Raw genomic sequence first — 21518 nt, 5'->3', positions numbered from 1 at the left:
TGATGGCTCCCTCACTACCTGTCACAGAACGTCTGGAGCACCCATGTGCACCAACACCACATGGCAATACGTTTTGTGTAATAATGGAGTATTTTTTGTTGACCGTGTCTGGTGTACTCTCATACCACTGGTCTGGCGTCAGTACACCCGGCTGTACATACTGGTCTTATTGGGAGTCCCAACACATTCCCTTGGGAGCAGCTCACGGCACTGGACACCATGTGGCCGATGGTCTCCTCAGCTTCACCACACAACACGACGTCTGCCGTTGAGTGGAGTGCCCATGACAGACTTCTGGTGGTGCCAGGTGTTCAAGGCCTGCTGCTCAGTGGCTGTGATGCACCTTCTGAGTCCTGCCATGCGTGCGTCAGGTCCTTGTTGACGTACAGCCTGTCCAGGTTGGTCAAGAACTGGCCATGCAGTGGCTTCTCCTTGTAGTGCTGCCTCCTCGCCTCCATGACCCTGGACTTGAGTAACTACTTGGTCTTCTCCCTGCAGTGCTGGTGGTCTCAGGCAGACCCTGCAGTACCTTTTGTATCTCATGGCCTCTCATTATGATGGACTTGTGCTCATGAAGAACATGGTGGTATTTGAGCAGCAGTCACAGAAGCTATCTTCTTATTCTTCTTCTTCTGTTATTACTATTATTGGTATTATAATTAACTTGAGTGCACTTTGCACACGTTTAGTTGCCGGTACTTTAGTCTGTTCTACTAAACAAGGACATCTGCATTTCTTACATCCATTATTTGTGCTGTTATCTTGGCATGGGGTTTTTGTTTCTTGGGGGCACCAGGGATGAACCTCGTCTAGGGGTCTCCAGATGCGATTCAGCCAGCTTGACACTCTGGAACGGACTTAACAGAAAGCCATTAGTCCAGATGAGTGGACACAAGCCATCCATAACTCCAAGAGCCAGGACTGTGATTTCATTCTCACCTCTCTGGTGTGCAGCTTGAAGGTTAATGAAGATTGAAGTCAGGCTTTGGTTTTTTAGATTGATTGATTGATTGATTTTTATTTATTATTTTTAATTTGTTTGTCCAGCAAAATAAATAAAATGGGTGGCAAAAATGAGTGCTACAATTAATGGGCAGCCAGTTCCAGAAGAGGAGTGAGGTGGCACTGCTAAATAAAGGCGTCGACGAGAAAGTGACAGGCGAAACAACGAGTCACCTGACCCCCACCCCACGCCCCACCCCGTTAAAACTACTGTACTCTTTGATGAGCCTTATTGTGTCACCCCAGTAAAACGACATTTGTGTTTGGGACACTCGAAGAGAGCTTGAAAGGTGCAGATCATCTTTGATCAGCTGCCCACCATAACGCGGGGGTCTCTCCTCCCATACTGAAGTTGCCCTTTTTAAGCCCATTCGCACGTTTGTGCTGCAGGTGACGAGTAGGTGGTCGGGGTGTCACATTGCCTGCTGTCGTTCACTTAGTGACTCGTTCGGTTTTGACTCTCGCTGCCCATCGACCGGCCATTCCACCCCGCACGCCCGGTGCCAGGCAGCCCTCGCTGCGCCCCCTCGCTCCGCGCCCTTCCCAGACTTCAGCCGACTCACTGCTAGGGAATACCCGGGGAATGATTGAGCATGAAAGTGGGGAACCCAAGGGGAGTTGAAAGAGAAGCAAGTGGTGGGACAAAGGAAGGAGGACAGAACGCAATTTAAAGAACAAAATCAAAAACGGGACACTCACCGGGGAGCGCGGAATAAAAGAGCAGAAAGCAGAGCCCCAGCCGCGCCGCCGTCTCCATCTTGCATTCCGAGTTTTGTTTCACTTTTGATTTCTTTCCCAAATTATTTTTTTTGTCTTCCTACTTCTGAAAGGTAAGACTGCAGCGGAGGAGTGCACGCCTCTCGGGAGCGGAGGAGTTTGTTTGTATGACGAGCCGTCACGGCCCTCGTCTTGGCTCTTTTCAAAGCTTCGGCTCTTTTGGATCGGCTCCCTTTACAGAGCCGGCTCTTACGGCGTCCGAATGGCTCTTCGTTTAGTATCACTTGGATGCTTATATTTTAGCCTAATTAAGCAATTATGAATGGTTTGTGTATAGCCTAAGCAATTTCTTATTCATTGTTTTCAAACATTACGTATTTTTATGCATTTTCCCACAGCAAACAAATTAAATAAAGGCCAAACTCAACAACAACAACACAACACTATGACTCTTTGAATAAACGTTTTTAGGCCAGGTTGGCATTCAGAAATGCCAGATGCCTCAGCTTAGATGGGCTGATGCGATTTCTCCTCTCCGCGATTATTTGTCCTGTTTTTGAGAAGACTCTTTCTGAGGGGACCGATGTAGCGACAATGCAAAGCCTTCCTACCATTACCTTAACCAGGCGTGGGTAGACTGCACTTATTCTTTGAAATGCCTCATCCACAGCTCTGTTGTCATTAAATGCTACCTTTTTAAACCGGGGGTCCAGAGCAGTGGTTTCTGAAAGCATAGTGTTGTACTCCATCCTCAGATATATAGTTATGGAATAATTGTTTGGGACAAAGTTTTTCTGCTAGGGAGAACATACATGGGGTTTAAGGCCTGTACAAAAGTTGTAAATCTTCTGTCCTCCACAATGGAAAATGGTTGAAAGTCGCTAGCTATCATTTTAGTCAGCTCCTCATCGATACTTATTTGTTTGTTTGGCGTCATTTGTTTTGGAATAAATGTGCTTATTTTGGTTTAAACTGAGGACCGTGTACAAATTCTGCACTTAGCTTTGCAGTCTCCAGTATCACTGAAATGCAGCCAGATGCTGCTTCTTTTTCGGCTTTCACTCCTTTCTTCACTCTTCTTTTTTTCTTCACGATGCGCTTACATTTAAATCTGGTTCCTCGTCTGTCGCAGCGACAGGTACACAGAGCGACAGTGTCTCTCGGTGTACCTGGCCTGTACCAACACTCGCTGTCTTCGGAGCCCCCCTTCCTTCTTTCACATAATGGTACGATCCTAGTCCGGTGTGTTGTTCGTGAACTTGCCGGCATTACGAGCCAATGTTCTGTGTGCCCATATAAGTAAAGTCCCGCCGCTGCCGAATGGATTTTCAGCAGAGCTGAGCAGGAGCCGCTGAAGCTTCGGCTCTGCTCGACGGGCATCGGCTCCTCTCGTTCGCTTCAAAGCACCGGCTCTTAGAGCCGGCTCGTTCGCGAACGACACATCACTACTCTTTAGGGCGCCCCTACTTTATAGCGCCATGATGGGGTCCGAATTCCACACACACTTTACATGGCACCTTCGAGAAACTGCGGATTGTTCAGGAATTCTTCATATGATCGTCTGCCTTTCAAATATGCCTCAGATACGCCGAAAAACGCGACTCTAAATCCTCCAAACATAACAAAAAATAAATACGGAAACTCGGCAGGAGAGGACAGAATTAGCAAGAACTGCTCAATACAATATGACCGGCCAAACAGGCCATAAATCATATATTTCTGTGTGTAATCTATTGGTTTACGTGTGAACACTATTGGTTTATCAATATTTACTATCGGTTTGCGTGCGTACAATACTGGTGTCATTCATATGAACTATATTGGTTCGTGTCCGTATATTATCCGTTTGTACGTGCATACCACTGGTTTGCATATGAACTATATTGATTTGCGTGTGTATATCACTGGTTCCAGTATTGGTTTGTGAGTGGACTGCATTGGTTTTCGGTTGAATGTTATCGGTTTGCGTATGAACTATATTGGCTTGCGTTCTGTGTTGGTGTAACAATAGATTTGCGTATGTACTATACTGGTTTCATGCACGTCTTATACTGGTTTCATGCACGTCTTATACTGGTTTCATGCACGTCTTCTACTGGTTTCATGCGGGTAACCTGTCGATTTTGCGCTTGATCTCTACTGGTTGTATGTGTGCACTATGTCGGTTTCGCGTATGAAACATATTGGTTATGCGCGCGCACCCTATCACAACTGAGTATGAACTACAGGTGCTGGTCATAAAATTAGAATATCATGACAAAGTTGATTTATTTCAGTAATTCCATTCAAAAAGTGAAACTTGTATATTAGATTCATTCATTCCACACAGACTGATGTATTTCAAATGTTTATTTCTTTTAATGTTGATGATTATAACTGACAACTAATGAAAGTCCCAAATTCAGTATCTCGGAAAATTAGAATATTGTGAAAAGGTTCAATATTGAAGACACCTGGTGCCACACTCTAATCAGCTAATTAACTCAAAAGCCTTTAAATGGTCTCTCAGTCGAGTTCTGTAGGCTACACAATCATGGGGAAGACTGCTGACTTGACAGTTGTCCAAAAGACGACCATTGACACCTCGCACAAGGAGGGCAAGACACAAAAGGTCATTGCTGAAGAGGCTGGCTGTTCACAGAGCTCTGTGTCCAAGCACATTAATAGAGAGGTGAAGGGAAGGACAAGATGTGGTAGAAAAAAGTGGACAAGCAATAGGGATAACCACACCCTGGAGAGGATTGGGAAACAAAACCCATTAAAAAATGTGGGGGATATTCACAAAGAGTGGACTGCAGCTGGAGTCAGTGCTTCAAGAACCACCACACACAGACGTATGCAAGACATGGGTTTCAGCTGTCGCATTTTTTGTGTCAAGACACTCTTGAACAAGAGACAGCGTCAGAAGCGTCTCGCCTGGGCTAAAGACAAAAAGGACTGGACTGCTGCTTTCTGATGAAAGTAAATTTTGCATTTCCTTTGGAAATCAAGGTCCCAGTGTCTGGAGGAAGAGAGGAGAGGCACAGAATCCACGTTGCGTGAGGTCCAATGTAAAGTTTCCACAGTCAGTGATGGTTTGGGGTGCCATGTCATCTGCTGGTGTTGGTCCATTGTGTTTTCTGAGGTCCAAGGTCAACGCAGCCGTCTACCAGGAAGTTTTAGAGCACTTCATGCTTCCTGCTGCTGATGAACTTTATAGAGATGCAGATTTCATTTTCCATCAGGACCTGGCACCTGCACACAGTGCCAAAGCTACCAGTACCTGGTTTAAGGACCATGGTATCCCTGTTCTTGATTGGCCAGCAAACTCGCCTGACCTTAACCCCATAGAAAATCTATGGGGTATTGTGAAGACGAAGATGCAATACGCCAGAGCCAACAATTCAGAAGAGCTGAAGGCCACTATCAGAGCAACATGGGCTCTCCTAACACCTGAGCAGTGCCACAGACTGATCGACTCCATGCCACACCGCATTGCTGCAGTAATCCAGGTCAAAGGAGCCCCAATTAAATATTGAGTGCTGTACATGCTCATACTGTTCATGTTCATACCTTTCAGTTGGCCAACATTTCTAAAAATCCTTTTTTTGCATTGGTCTTAATTGATATTCTAATTTTCCGAGATACTGAATTTGGTACTTTCATTAGTTGTCAGTTATAATCATCAACATTAAAAGAAATAAACATCTGAAATACATCCGTCTGTGTGTAATGAATGAATCTAATATACAAGTTTCACTTTTTGAATGGCATTACTGAAATAAATCAACTTTGTCATGATATTCTAATTTTATGACCAGCACCTGTATATCGGTTCTGCGTGTGAACTTTATTGGTTGTTCACGTGATTTTCAGGGGAAATGGGCGGGGCAAGAAACAGGAACTGAAGGGCCGGTAGAGTCATGGAGTGTAAAGACAAGCGGCTGGGAGACACCTCTGCGTTTATACAGCACTATATATGTTTTTTTCCGCACCATACGTTTGCGAAAGGACTTGGCGGTAATTATTAATATCTAACAGAATCTAACCTCGAGTCTGTAATGAACACAAGGCTGAAGTTATGTACGTATTCGGCCGTCTTCTTATTCGGTCCCATCTACATGCTTGTTTGCAACCCGCAGCTGTACTTGTTCACACAGTATTTGCAAAACGGTTACTTATTCTAAAGGCAAAATATTTAATATTTACGACTGACGTCTTTATGCAACATAACATTTAGTTACTACTAGTTAGATTTATTATGCCCGGCGACCCCACACCGTGCCACACAGACAGGTGAAGTGACTTGCTCAGGGTCACACAGTCAGTCTCTGGACTTGAACACACAAACAAAGGGTTGAAAGTGCAAAGCCCTAACCGCAATGCTTGCACATCTATAACGTGTATATTAATTGACTAAACGTGTCAATTCTTTGAAAAGCTAAACATTTAACATTTAGGACCAGCATGGGTCAGTTACGTCATATTGGGCCACCTTACCCAGGGCCGGATTTTCCTATAGGCTAACTAGGCTTCAGCCCAGGGCCTCAAGATCAAGAGGGGCCTACATTCAAATTGTTAGCAAAATTTTATTATCTCTCATGTAATTTACAAACTTAAAAATGGAAGGTGAAAGGGCCTCATAAGTGGAATAGCCTAGGGCCTCTTTTCATATAAATCCGGCCCTGACTTTACCTTTCAGTTTTGTGACAAGGCAGATGTGTTTTTTTAAGATGCAGCGGAGTTTTGCTCTGCCAGTGCGAGTATCAGGGTGAAACTGACAAAGTATTCCACTTCAATATCAGATAAATGGGATTTACTGTGACATTTAATGGGCACTGTAAAGTGTTAAATGAGGTTGGACCACCTTAATGTTCATAGTTTTGTGACATTGACATATATAAACTTGTCCAGGACAGATTCATTTGTTAAATTAGAGTTTAACAATGTTGACCCATGCAGGACCAAAATGTGGAATATTTACTTTTTCAAATAATGGATCAGTCTGTAATGATGCCGATTAATGTACACACTGTAGAATATTTTGCCTTGCTGTTATAATAGAATAAGAAGCTGGTTTACAAAGCTGTGTGAATAAGTAGCTGACTGCAAGCTTCTACTGGGAGTAGCTGGGAGTGAATAAAATGCCAGCCGAATGCGTACCTCACTTCAGCCCTGTGATCATTTCAGAATGAAGTGAAAATGCTGGTAAAAGTAATTACCACCAAGCCCTTTCACAAACATATAGTGAGGTGCAAAGTATTCAATCCCTTTAAAAGTCATCCTAATTTTCTGCATGATGATTTGTCCACATATTTATCCATTTGGTATTTTTAATATAAACTCTTGTGTTGTAACAAAATGTTATCAAACTCCAAATAACTAAAGAAAAACTCCAAAGTGATTGTTTGACGAAGTATTCAAGCCCAGCACTTTGTCGAGACCCTTTTTGCTGCAGTAACAGCCCTCATTCTTGTGGGGTATGTAAGTAGGCCCCAGTTCTGCACGTTGCTCGTTCTTCCCTATTCTTCTTGGCATTATTTCTAGGTACCCTCTATGTTGGTGGGATGGCATCTCTAAACAGCAGTTTTCAAACAGTGGCCCAGATTCTCAACAGAGTTAAGATCAGGGCTTTGACTTGGCCATTCTGAAACATTCACCTGTCTGTTTTTGAGCCATCCCAGTGTCACTTTGGTCTAATGCTGAGGGTCATTGTCATCTTGAAAGATGAATCTTCTCCCGAGCTTTAAATTCATAGCAGACTGGAACGAGTTCTCCTGCAATATTGTGTGGTATTTGTGCCCATCCATTGTCCCTTCAACTCTGACAAGATTCTCAGTCCCAGCACATGAAAAACATCCCCATAGCAAGATGCTGCCCCCACCATATTCCAGTGTAGGTCTGGTGTTTCCTGTGGCATGGGCAGTGTTTGATTTACTTGTGGTACACATTCTGTACCTCTTTGAAGTCTGAGAAAAAAGTTCTATTTTGGTTTCATTTGACCATAAAACCTTCTCCCCATATTTAACTGGAAAAACGCCAGATGTGCTTTTATGTGGACCATCTTAAGGAATGGCTTCTTTCTTTCCACCCTCCCTCCTGTAGAGGCCTGTTTAATGGAGAGCTCTTGAAATTGTGGACCCCTGCACCTTCACTCCAGTTTCAGCCAAAAGGCATTGTAAACATCTGAGAGTGACGGTTGGATTTCTAGTCTCCTCTTCTCTCCAGTTGATGTCTGACTCTGATGTTCAGTTTTGAGGGACGGCCTGTTCTAGTAAGAGTCAGGGTGCTGTGATGAACCTTCCACTTTCTGATGATGGATCCAGCAGTGCACAATGGGACATTCAGACTCTTGATATTTTTATAGTCATTTCCTGCTACCTTGTGCATTGCAGTAACTTTGTTTCTCACATCAGCAGAATGCTCCTCTCTCTCCATTGTTTCAGTGACTGTCCACCAAAGACTACGACCCCTATGAAGGGGGCTTTTTATATCCAGAGAGAAAGTAGCACCTCATTATGTTTAGTTACGACTGTCAAATGTCTGTCACCTTTGTGATTAATTTGTCATTGGTGTAAACCTGGAGCTTCCAAAGCACAGAGGTTTAAACACTTACTGTATGTAACACCAACTTTGGAGATGTTCTTCTTCAATTAAATGTCTACATAAAATAGTTTATTTTGACTTTGGAAATGTTTTGTTACAGCATAAGAAAAAATACTGAATGAATAAATAAGTGTACTAATATTTTGTCTTGCATAAAATTATGAGAACTTTCAAGGGGATCGAATACTTTTGCACGTCACTGTGTGTTTGTGACAGGGTTTGGTGGTAATTATTTTTAAGTTAGCTGTACATTCAGCTGCCTTTTTATTCACTTCTAGCTACATCCAGTATAAGCTTGCAGTCAGCTACTTATTCACAAACCAGCGTCTTCTTCTACTGTATAGTAACAGCAAGGCAAAATATTCTACAGTGTGTACATTAATCCGCAAACTGATCCATTATTTGAAAAAAGAAATATTCCAGATTTTCAACCAAAGTTTGAACGGGTTGACAATGTTAAACTCAACTTTAACAATGGATTCTGTCCTGGACACGTTTATATTATACCATTAATATTCATGTCGTAGATGTGCCAGCATTGTGGTGTAGTGTTTAAGGCTGCACTTTTAAACTCTGAGTTCAAGTCCTGATAAAGACACCATGTGACCACAAACAAGTCACTTCACCAGTCTGTGCGGCGCGGGGGGCACTGGGAGAATCTAACCAGTAGTATCTAAATGTTGTATGTTGCATAAATACGTTAGTAAATGAAAAATAGTTTGCCTTCAGAATGAATAACAGGCTTCAAAAGTTTTATGATAAAGTAGTGTGGCTGGATGCGAGCAAACATGATCATGGAAGTGAATAAGAAGACGGCCGAATACGTACCTAACTTCAGCCTTGTGTTCATTACAGACTCGAGGGTAGATTCTGTTAAATATTAATAAGTACCACCAAGTCCTTTCGCAAACGTATGGTGCGGAAAAAAATATATAGTGCCGTTTAAACGCAGACGCGTCTCCCAGCCGCTTGTCTTTACACTCCGTGACTCTACCGGCCCCCGAGTTCCTGTTTCTTGCCCCGCCCATTTCCACTGAAGATCACGTGAACAACCAATACAGTTCACGCGCAGAACCGATCTAGTTCATATAGAGTTGAGATAGGGTGCGCGCGCATAACCAATATGTTTCATACGCGAAACCGACGTAGTGCACATATACAACCAATAGAGTTCAAGCGCAAAATCGACAGGTTACCCACATGAAACCAGTAGAAGACGTGCATGAAACCAGTATAGTGCATACGCAAATCCATTGTTAGATCGACACAGAAGTTCATACGCAAACCGATAACATGCGAGTGTAAACCAATGCAGTTCACTCACAAACCAATAACAAATCGTACTGGAACCAGTAATATGCACACGCAAATCAATATAGTTAATGTGCAAACCAGTGGTATGCACGTACAAACGGATACGGACACGAACCAATATGGTTCACATGAATGACACCAGTATTGTACTTGTATTTTATTTCTTGTAGTAAATATTAATAAACCAATAGTGTTCACACGTAAACCAACAGATTACACACAGAAGTATATGATTTATGGCCTGTTTGGCCCCTCATATGTCCGCGGGTGTGCAGATACGCAACTATCGACCGCGCGCCTTCATTTGCGGAGTTTTCTTTTATTTTTTTCTTCTCCGTTATGTTTTTTTGTCTAATTGGATGTCCTTATCCCGGATATTTTTGTTTATTTTGGTTTGTTCCTGTTCCAACTTGTGTTTTTACCTTAATATTACATATCCTTTTGTTATTGGTAATTTCATTTACGTGTACTTTTTGAGGGCGGCACGGTGGCGCAGTGGTAGCGTTGCTGCCTCGCAGTTGGGAGACCTGTCTGGGTTCGCTTCCCGGGTCCTCCCTGCGTGGAGTTTGCATGTTCTCCCCGTGTCTGCGTGGGTTTCCTCCCAAAGACATGCAGGTTAGGTGGATTGGCGATTCTAAATTGTCCCTTGTGTGTGGGTGTGTTTGTGTGTGTCCTGCGGTGGGTTGGCACCCTGCCTGGGATTGGTTCCTGCCTTGTGCCCTGTGTTGGCTGGGATTGGCTCCAGCAGACCCCCGTGACCCTGTGTTTGGATTCAGCGGGTTGGAAAATGGATGGATGGATGTACTTTTTGATTTTTTAAATTTTATTTTACTTTGTATACATTTATGTGCTCTGTCTTTGATTTTGAGTTAGTAAGCCTTGTAATCAGTAATCTGCAGTAGTCTCATTAGATACATTCATAGATATATTGTGTTCAATATTTCTTTCTAATTAAATTATATGTTGACTTTTCTTACTTATTTCTATAATTATTATAATATCGAGGATTTAACTTAATTTTTTGACTTTCTTTAAACATATTTAAAAGGTGAACGTTTATATGAAGATTGTCTAAGCAATTCTCACTGCTCATTTTTCCTTGCTATGTTTTATAAGCACTGCTGTATTATTTATTATTATTTTATTTATTTATTATTATTTTTTTGATAATGTTTGCTTTGCACTTTCTTGTCCCTGTAATTTATTTATTTTCAAATATATATACAATGAAGGAGTTATGATACTTCAATATGTCACACATTGCTGGATGAAAATAAAAATCAATCGAATCAAAACTACAATCAATCCAGAAAAGGTCCACAGTTCATTCAGTGCTTAAAGCCCCCCAACCTAAAAGAGCTGACTAACAGCTAAAGCCCACCATGTTGTTCTCGCCTCATATCGATTAATCCAACGTGAGCTGAAACGTTGGCCAGAGCCCAGAAGTCTAATTTTAAGACAAGACAAATTCATTTTTAATTGATTCTAAAGAAGCCTTCACCCAAAGACTCAAGCATTACCCAGCAGGCCGTGCGGCAGAGTGCTTATGAAGGATTTGGACATCAGACCCCGAGGTTGTGGATTCAGATCCCACTACTGACACCACTGTGTTCCCCTGAGTGAGTCACGTGACCTGCCTCTGCTCCAATTGGACAAAACAAAACAAATGGAGCCAACTGGACATGAAATGCTGTAAGTCATCTTTGACAAAGGGGTCAGTCAAATAAATAAATCAGAGAGAAGCCAAATCTGGACAGGCAGTGTGGTGTGGTGTGGTGCTTAAAGCTTTGGGATTCAGACTGAGATTGTGGGCTCAAATAGAGAGAACTGAGACCCTGCCCTGCACACGTCATGTCAGCTGCCTGTCCTCCAACTGGAAAACCAAACGAAATACAACTTAGTGTCCCTGCAATGTTACTGTAAGTCACCTTGGAGGGCTAAATGTCATCAAGCCTAACTCTGCCTTCCTAACATGGCATTTGCTCCTCACAGCCTCGACAATTCATTTCTTGCACAGCCCCAAACTCACACTAGGAATGCCTCGATGAGCCTGAACAGGCCCTCAACTCCTTAAAAAAGACAAGAAAGAACTTCCACAAAGCCTTGGAAAGAAAAAACAATGGAAACAATCTTAGGAAGGGCGAATCAGAGAGAGAGACCCCCACTCAGGACAGCTGGACGTGCAAAGATGGGGCAAAACACGAGACGCAGAGCAGAACCCAACACTCAAGGCAAGAGACGAGAACGGAGGACACCACTCACTAAATACACGAGTGTCACACACGAGGACACCAGTCACTAACTACACGAGTGTCACACACGAGGACACCACTCACTAAATACACGAGTGTCACACACGAGGACGCCACTCACTAAATACACGAGTGTCACACACGAGGACACCACTCACTAAATACACGAGTGTCACACACGAGGACACCAGTCACTAAATACACGAGTGTCACACACAAGGACACCACTCACTAAATACACGAGTGTCACAAATGAGGACACCAGTCACTAAATACACGAGTGTCACACATGAGGACACCACTCACTAAATACACGAGTGTCACAAACGAGGACACCAGTCACTAAATACACGAGTGTCACACACGAGGACACCAGTCACTAAATACACGAGTGTCACACACGAGGACACCACTCACTAAATACACAAGTGTCACACGAGGACACCAGTCACTAAATACACGAGTGTCACACACGAGGACACCACTCACTAAATACATGAGTGTCACACACGAGGACCCCAGTCACTAAATACATGAGTTTCACACATGAGGACACCACTCACTAAATACACGAGTGTCACACACGAGAACACCAGTCACTAAATACACGAGTGTCACACACGAGGACACCAGTCACTAAATACATGAGTGTCACACACGAGGACATCAGTCACTAAATACATGAGTTTCACACACGAGGACACCACTCACTAAATACACGAGTGTCAGAAACGAGGACACCAGTCACTAAATACACGAGTGTCACACACGAGGACACCAGTCACTAAATACATGAGTGTCACACACGAGAACACCAGTCACTAAATACACGAGTGTCACACACGAGGACACCAGTCACTAAATACATGAGTGTCACATACGAGGACACCAGTCACTAAATACATGAGTTTCACACACGAGGACACCACTCTCTAAATACACGAGTGTCACAAACGAGGACACCAGTCACTAAATACACAAGTGTCACACACGAGGACACCAGTCACTAAATACACAAGTGTCACACGAGGACACCAGTCACTAAATACACGAGTGTCACACACGAGGACACCACTCACTAAATACATGAGTGTCACACACGAGGACACCAGTCACTAAATACATGAGTTTCACACATGAGGACACCACTCACTAAATACACGAGTGTCACACACGAGAACACCAGTCACTAAATACACGAGTGTCACACTCGAGGACGCCACTCACTAAATACATGAGTGTCACACATGAGGACACCACTCACTAAATACATGAGTGTCACACACGAGGACACCAGTCACTAAATACACGAGTGTCACACACAAGGACACCAGTCACTAAATGCACAAGTGTCACACTCGAGGACCAAACTCACTAAATACACGAGTGTCACATGCGAGGACCAAACTCACTAAATACACGAGTGTCACACACGAGGACACCAGTCACACATGAGGACGCCACTCACTAAATACACGAGTGTCACACACGAGGACACCACTCACTAAATACACGAGTGTCACACACGAGGACACCACTCACTAAATACACGAGTGTCACACACGAGGACACCAGTCACTAAATACACGAGTGTCACACGATGATTCTAGCACTCCTTTATCTGACTTTTCCATTGACAGGCACACAGAACATCATCTGTCCTGCTCTCGGTTTGTCCCCTCAGTCTTTGACCTGCCACTCTTCTGGTGACCTGTTTGTCCCCCTCCACGTGTTTCCCACAACATCTTCATGGCTGAATCTCCAGCCTCACCACAACACAAACACAGCTCTGAATTCTGAGTTTCCATCTCCGCCACGCTGAAGTATCTTCCACGTTACGTCTCCTCACTCTTCACGTGCCCTTTGGTATTTCTGACCGTGACGCCCTCTACGTCTGCAGCCTCTGGGAGTGCCGGCCATCTTTCCCCATCAGGGCTCCTTGTTCCCTGTGTGTCCCGAGTGACTCCATTTGAGCCTTACAGTAGGTGATGATCTGAGCACAGCCATGGAAGTTGGCCTTTCTGTGCCTTTGTGCTTCCTACAAATAAGCGAGTAGCCAAGTAGTGTGGTGGACACAGTAGGAGTTTAGGGTCTTTCAAAACTCGACTTGATGTTTTTATGGAATTAATCAGTGGAGAGGACTGGTGGGCTTTGTTGGGCTGATTGTCCTGTTCTCATCTAGAATGTTCTGATGTTCTAACCCACCTTTGATGATCATGTTGGCCTCTTTCTCCAGTCAGCTCCAGTCCTGCTGACTATGATAGTCCCATCTAAGCTCATTCTGTTTCTCTGCGACTTACCGTGTGTTTGACTTTTTTGGTTTGTTACTTTGTACAGCTTTGAATTTTAAAGACCATCATGACAGCCCAGTCTGTGCAAGGAACAGTAAAGATGTGGATTGAGTGTCACGACGGTGAAGTCACACAGAAACAAAAATGGCTCAGTCAGGAGTGGGGTCTTAATCATCAAGTAGGCCCTTCCTCCTCCTCCTCCTCACAGATCTCAGATCCTTCATCCAGTGTTTGTCCACCTGACCACAATGGACTCTCATTTCCATATTCATGTTGTCCCCACAGTGGCTCAACCATTGACATTTTGACTTCATCTTAACCGGATGATAATGTTGTGTGGTGCCCATTTCCCTTGGGTAGTGGGCATGGTGGTTAGAGGTGCCACATCACTGGCATCTCCTCATGTCGATCGGTTCCCTGCTACCTGCCTAAAACCCGGGGTGGTCCATGTGACGCGGTGTGTGCCAAGGTGGCTCAGGGTGGAGTGACTGGGACTGGGAGACCACGTCGATTCTGAGTCAGCTGAATCACCAAATCGAGGCACCTAAAGACTTTGGGGGAAATGAGGATGATGATGATAAGAACAAGGGTGCCAACTTAAATAGACAAGCAACAACTTGTCACAACAACCGATACGCAACGATGCCAAACGGCAGATCAAAATGGACCCCTCACGCCCTGGCACATCTGCAGAGCTCCTCACGATTCTGGAAAGAACTGGAAAAGAAACAAAAGGACGACTCAAATTCTGGTGACAGAGAACTGGAAGACAGGAGAGTGAAGCAAAGAAGCAGCCGGGATGCCCACCTGAATTTCGCACTCGTCTTCTTTGACTCGGTATGTTTGCTGGCTGTCCATTATCCACTTGTAAAACTTGCTGATGCGGGTGTACAAGGCTGGCTGCTTTGGCTTGGCACAGCCGATGCCGCCGCTGGTGAGCCCCAGCAGGTAGAATTTGTTCTCCTTCTCGTGGTAGCACTGCAGTGGTCCTCCTTCGTCCCTCTGTCAGCAGAGACAATCAACACAATCAGAAGGGCCCTGGCACTTGTGCACACAGAAGAGGGCACTCCTTGTGCCAGCTTACCCCGCAGCTGCCAATTTTGCCTTCTTTTTTTCCAGCACACAGCATTTCGAACGTGACGCTTCCATTATTCCAGTCTGACTGGTTGCAAGTGAATGAATTGATCAGCTCCACTTGGGCTTCCTGTAGTCTGTGTGGGAAGGTGTCTACACTTTCTACATGACGAAAGGGAAATCTGAGGATTAGTGAGAGGTGGCGAATGTTGGCACACGTGGGCAAATCATGTGGCACTGGCACAGCTCCAGGTGAGGCTCATTATGATCAAACTGAATTACAACAATAAAGTGGAGTCTAAACTTTACACATTAGAAAGAATAAAACAATGGAATATTCACACTTCTACAAAGCTACAAACCCACCGGAACCCGCAGCCGGGTGGCATCACCTGGCATTTGTGCAGTCGCCCATCATTGATATGCGCATTCATTTCCATTCAGATTGGAAGGTATGGCATCATAATTTGTACCTTTAAAATTTAAAGTGACATTGCGCCACCTACAGTATGACATCCTTAGTCATTCAGATTGAAAGTGAGGCCTCATATTTAACAATATAAAGTAGCACAGCGCCATCTAGAGTCTAATCTGGGTTATACGTGAGTGTGTCTGAAGACTTTACCATAAACGAATCAGCTGAACATTCTGCACTAGTAGGGTGGACATTTTAATGAAAATATAAAAACAACAACCTTTACATGGAGATGAAGTGCTTAACACACCTTAACTACTCAATACTCTAGCAATGTGACCGTCAGTGTCCCCTCCGGAGTGTTCTAAATTGTCAATTGGGGCTCACGTAGCCCCCCAGAGCGAGTGCGATTTATGCACAACGAGTCCAAAACTAAACACCCTCAGTGGCGCCACCTTCAGTCTGAAATACACACCAGAAATTGAGCACAGCATCCAAAGGCACATAAACCTTCAAAGATCGGCTAACAATATGAGGACTGACTCAAAGTGACATGGTGACTAAGCGCCTGTCCGTCACTTGAACCCGCGTCACCAGTCGACTGCTAGTTTTTGATCACTGACATTCCAATTCATTTACAATCACATGCCATCACTAATTAATACTTTCAAATGTAGAAAGACATAGCACCCCCTAGAGTCTAAAGTCAGTTACACATGTTTAGCCTACAAATGGATGTGCTAAACATTAGTAAGGTGCACAATTCATGGCAATTTTAAATGTTATAGCGCCCCCTAGAGTGCGGTTTGAGTCTCAGCAGAGTGAGCTTTTCCATGTACATTAATGTAATAGTTTTGTTTCTAAACTGTCAACGGTGGTCCATAATGCCCCCCTCAGAGAGCTACACTGTATCCTAACTCCTACATAAAACATACTCAGTAGCGCCACCTTGAAATTCAGCAGACACCCTCAACTTTCACCTTTAAAAAACCTTTGAACCTTCAAAGATCAGCTGACAGTATAAGAAAATCCCAAGAGGCTCCGAGTACAGAAGACACGGCGCCCAACTCTGTACCTGTCCATGTCACCTCGTGGTGCTGCAGGACCTTCCTGACGTCTGTGCCACACTGCAAGCAGTCGACCCTCACGGTAACATCCACTCATTTCCATTAAGGCTACAAAATGTTTATTGTCTTTAAAATGGCACAGCGCCACCTAGAGTCTGACTCCGGCTACACGCGTTGAAAGCCTCCCATAAATGAATGGTCTGAACATTCTGATTGCTGTGGTGCACAATTTAAGAGCCCAACATCTCAGCAAGCTGAATTCATGTGGCGCCCCCTAGAGTGTGGTTTGAGTCCTAATGGAATGAGCTTTTCCAAAAAGGACAAGTTAATTAAAACTGGGGGGTTATTAAGGAGGTGTAAGAAGACTTTTTCTAAATCATCAATGGCTACACCCGGTACCCCCCAAGTCTAACTTGTGTATCCAAACTCCAACACCAAACACACTGGGCAGCGCCAGCAGCAATGAGCTGAGTGTTCATCTTACCAAAGATGGCTCTGCAGTTTCCAGTGATTCTGACTGAACTCCTAGATGGACCCGAGATGACACCCCAAATATAATCTGCCTAAGTTGGTGGGTGAAGGGACAGGGCATATGCCCGTTTATAAGCCTGTGCTAGAAGGGTCAGGCATCTGTGCCAACCAAACTTCACCCGCTGGCCTGCAGCACAAGGTCTAACGCGTTCGAGTCTCTCCCTGACTGGCTGGTGCAGCGAGCCCCTGAGCCCAACACCTGAACTGAGGTTGTGAACGCATGCGCTGAACTGAAAGACCACCTTCGCCGTCACCACCGGACTCTTCCACCTACCGTCACGGATTCCCCATCCGCTGATGTAGCAATGAGTGAAACTGAACTCCAGCTCCTCGTTCTCAAGCATGCAGATGGGCTGCACGTAGTCCGTGAAGTTAAACGGCGGCCATATCTGCAGCAGCACTATGTCGTTATTCCAGGGCTCCGAGTGAAATATGGTTTTCTTCACCTTCACAATCTGACTGTTCTCTTCTTTGGCATTCGTATCTGTTATGCCTGCGACGAGCCTCCAGGCCTCCAGGCTGGAAAACAAAAAGAGGGGACCGAGTTGGGGACATCACTTAAAAGACCCCCATAACAAATGGCGCCTTTCAGATTCAAACAGATCATTTACTCGTTAGCTCCCCATAACTAATGACTTCACTTTTATGGTCTGTCTTTATCTGTGCACATTGGTACCACCTGGAAAGGCCTAGGGTGGCACCCACCTGCCCTGTCAGCATTTAATAAGATGGAAAGGACCAAGAGCAGTGAAGGTGAGTCGAGCAGATCGTGACTGACATGTGTCATTTTAAACTGAGGAACAGCAAGAGGCCTTTAGTTCACCAAAATAAAAAATGTCGTCTTCTTATTCTTCTTAGCGTTTGTCTCACTTTGCTGCTCTTCACCACGTCGTTCTTCATTTTGTCCTGTCAGAGGCATCTTCTGTGACTTGCTGCATGTCTTCTGCTATTCGGTCCATCTGGTGTTTCGTCAGTCTGCCATGAGGCCACACTCCTACCATCTGGTGGTCTCTATGGAATACATGGCCAGACCAGCACAGGTGCCCATTCAAAATCAGACTTTATCTTCGTTCTCCATGAGAATGTGAGATTTGCAAAGTTTCACTACCACCACAAACCACACGGTGTGCCAGCGTGTCAGAGAGAGGATGTGCAGCGTGGTTCATAATGGCCATCAGTCTTCTTTCTCTTTTCCTCCACCACCTCCAGCAAGTCCAGAAGGCTTCCCATAAGTGAGCCTGCCTTCATATAAAAATTGTCATTTTTGCCTCAAGTATTCCTTTAAGCGATATCAGAGGTCATAACAGGCTAGTAATTGGATGACGATCACCAAATGGCGAGTACCCATCCCAAGTCATCAGTACCCCCATGTATACCACGTGTGCTGAAGGCATGAGCTCACAGACACCGAGGTGGGCACCAGTGTGCCTTCTGTCTCTTCAGTGATATCGACTTGTCTTTATTGCCAAAATCAGAACTTCACGCCCCATTTGTGTTACACACGTGTGGTGAAATCCCCCACAAGAAGGATGAGTGACACCGGGCATCTTTACTCACCAGGAGCTACGCCGAAAACAGGTGGTCGTTGTGAGGACCCATGCTTTTGAGATGATGGTGGCTCCACACGTGTGGAAATTGTTCCACTGGAAGCTGATCTGCCAAGGCCAAGCGCCTGGCTTGGCGGGCTGCCTCCCGATGATCGTGGGAGGGCCCATGTCATTAAAGAGGGGCCTCTTACTGCAAGTCTCTGCAAAAGAAAAGGAGGAAGGAAAAGAGAAGGGAGAGGGAGAGTGAGAGCAGTGAAATGGCACAGTGGACTTATAACACCACGTGGGGGTCTAATGCCAGGAGCATTGAGGATCTTACCAGCATCACTCTGGGCAGAACGGCAGCAGAACCCAAAAAGAACCAACAGAATGGCCGCCCTCATCTTATAGTTCAGAGCCGCTGTTATGCACTATCTGAACAGACGAGAGACAATGGAGTGAGTGAACGGAACTCATATAAAGACACACCAGGGCAGCAAGTTCTTAGGGAACCGAGGAAAGATGGCATTGCCACCAACAACTACCTCTGAACCACACAGATGATGATAGAAAAGATGATGAAGAAAAAAATGATGGTCTAGATAATTAGGAAACCACTAAATAACAGACAGACAGACAGACAGACAGACAGACAGACAGACAGACAGACAGACAGACAGATAGATAGATAGATAGATAGATAGATAGATAGATAGATAGATAGATAGATAGATAGATAGATAGATAGATAGATAGATAGATAGATAGATAGATAGATAGATAGATGCCAGCCTGATGAATCTCGGGAGCTCATGGCAGCCCCATTAAGTCATCATGGTTGGCTTATTCTTCAAATTGTGGCACCCATTTTTATGGACTCAGCCTCAATAAAGTGAGGTGAGCCCTTTCAGGACGTGACGCCCGAGTCTGATGTGACTGGTAATCTCCAGCTGTCACCATGCTTGTTATCAGACCAGCTGAGCCGAGTGCCCACCACAGCTCTCTCTCTCCTTTCTTACATATTAAAGACTTAAACACTAAGGACTCCCTTTCCCTAACCTCAGCTCCTCGGCCGCCCTCACCTACCTGCTCACTCCACTTCTTCTCATGTACTTGTCAGCCAGACAGCGCAGGGCTTTTGAGCTCTCGGCTCGTACCATCAGCAGCCCTTCTAGGGGTGCACCGTATCACCGGACGCCACCCTTTGTAATTTCCTTTCCTTTCTTTAACAGTTCAGTTGCCAGACACACGTCAGACTTTTCCAATAAAGTAAAAGGGTTTCTTCACTCAGGTCCTTTGTCGTCTTGTATGAGTATGAGTGGGTTTCTCAGAGGGTGACAGTGGACTCTGACATCTTCTTTCTTCACTCGAGCTGCCATTGGCATTTCCAGACAGACGAGGCTGTCACAGGACAGGCTGTGGGGTCCCAGAGGTGTTTGGTGGCCGTCACCTTCTAGGCACGTGTGGCTCACCCAGGACTCAGCAGGTCCTTCTTTCTCAGTGAAGTGCTGTAGTGACAGGTGATGCCCACAGGACTTTGGCAAAATGCAAATCAAACAAATACGAGTGGCAGGGTGTGTGGTTGTTTGCTTTTTCTGGTCATTTTTCATTTATGTGATTTTTTCTGTTATGTTTTAAATTTAAGTTTTAAATTGTCAGTAGCAAAACAGTAGCAGTTTGCTTCTCCGTCCATCCATCCATTTTCCAATTCGCTGAATCTGAACACAGGGTCACGGGGGTCTGCTGGAGCCAATCCCAGCCAACACAGGGCACAAGGCAGGAACCAATTCTGGGCAGGGTGCCAACCCACCGCAGACTTTGCTTCTCATTTAGAGAAATTCTGTAAAGTAGATATAATTTTGCAATAGAATGTAAGAATGAGTTTAGATTTTTGGCAATGATATCTGATAATAAATGAAAATGGAAAATCCTTATTCCAGATATTATAAGGAGCCTGCTGAGATGAGTGTCTGGACAGTTATGGGGGCTGATAGCCTTAAGACAGATTGTTCTTTGGTTAGACGTCCTGTATGTGGGCTTGTGGATGTCAAGCATTGGCCTCCTCAGCCCCCGGCTGCTTATCACAGTCAAGACAGAAGACAACGCAGAGCAACTCGAATTCGCTGAGCCGCCGTAACGTCTACTGCTACTAATGCACTGCAGACAGGAGAAACGCCACTCGACCTTACAGATGTTTCTCTGATTGTAATCATTTGAAGACAACATAATAATCACCTAACTGCTGAAATGTTGAAAGACAGCTGGGAACATACAATGCAACACAACACAATACAATTCATTTGTGTCGAGCCCAAAATCACACAAGAAGTGCCGCAGTGGGCTTTAACAGGTCCTGCCTGCCTCTTGACCGCCCCCCAGTCTCTAAGAAGACAAGGAGTCTCTTGGGAAGGGCGATGTCACCAGCATCAGATTAGGGACACTCGGTGACACCCTGGCCACCTTGGGGTTTAGTGAGGCCAGATATTGGCAAATGACACAAATTTAATAAGAAGTCACAACTATACGTAGGATATGCGGACTTCTAGAGAGCCATTAGAAGGCGTACATCCAAACATCGCAGAACCTGGACAGAAATCGAGCAGCACCGACATTTTATGTGCAAAATATTAAGCAAGAAGTTCATATCAGGGTGTCAGGTCAGTTAGTAAAATGACAGTAAATTATTTGGCTCTTGATTGGATAATTGAAAAAAAAACTCAGAAGTAGGCGATTTAAGTGATTTG

At 44.7% G+C, this 21518-nt stretch overlaps 2 protein-coding genes across 4 annotated transcripts in view; both read right to left on the bottom strand.

Annotated features, from left to right (window-relative positions):
* The window catches only part of LOC114643031 (uncharacterized), an 81898-nt gene extending 79983 nt beyond the window's left edge, over nt 1-1915 (bottom strand). For 2 of the 3 annotated variants that reach the window (XM_028791746.2, XM_051934744.1), the window contains exon 1: nt 1702-1915. In XM_028791746.2, coding sequence (XP_028647579.1) covers nt 1702-1759 — 58 coding nt within the window. In that variant the 5' untranslated portion in view covers nt 1760-1915. The remainder of the gene's footprint in view (nt 1-1701) is intronic. The other variant, XM_051934743.1, reaches the window with a different exon arrangement.
* Nucleotides 1916-14860: 12945 nt separating this feature from the next.
* Nucleotides 14861-19178, bottom strand: LOC114662162 (acrosin-like). Its single transcript, XM_028815518.1, has 6 exons — nt 19115-19178; nt 18806-18995; nt 17523-17767; nt 15246-15397; nt 14969-15163; nt 14861-14878 (listed from the first exon to the last, which is right to left on the bottom strand). Exons 1-6 carry the CDS (start codon nt 19176-19178, stop codon nt 14861-14863), a joined length of 864 nt encoding a protein of 287 aa, XP_028671351.1.
* Between the last annotated feature and the right edge of the window lie 2340 nt (nt 19179-21518).

The sequence above is a fragment of the Erpetoichthys calabaricus genome, chromosome 12, assembly GCF_900747795.2.
Source record: "Erpetoichthys calabaricus chromosome 12, fErpCal1.3, whole genome shotgun sequence".
Lineage (NCBI taxonomy): Eukaryota > Metazoa > Chordata > Cladistia > Polypteriformes > Polypteridae > Erpetoichthys > Erpetoichthys calabaricus.
The sequence above is the reverse complement of the archived record's forward strand: the minus strand, read 5'-3'. Positions and strand labels throughout refer to the sequence as shown.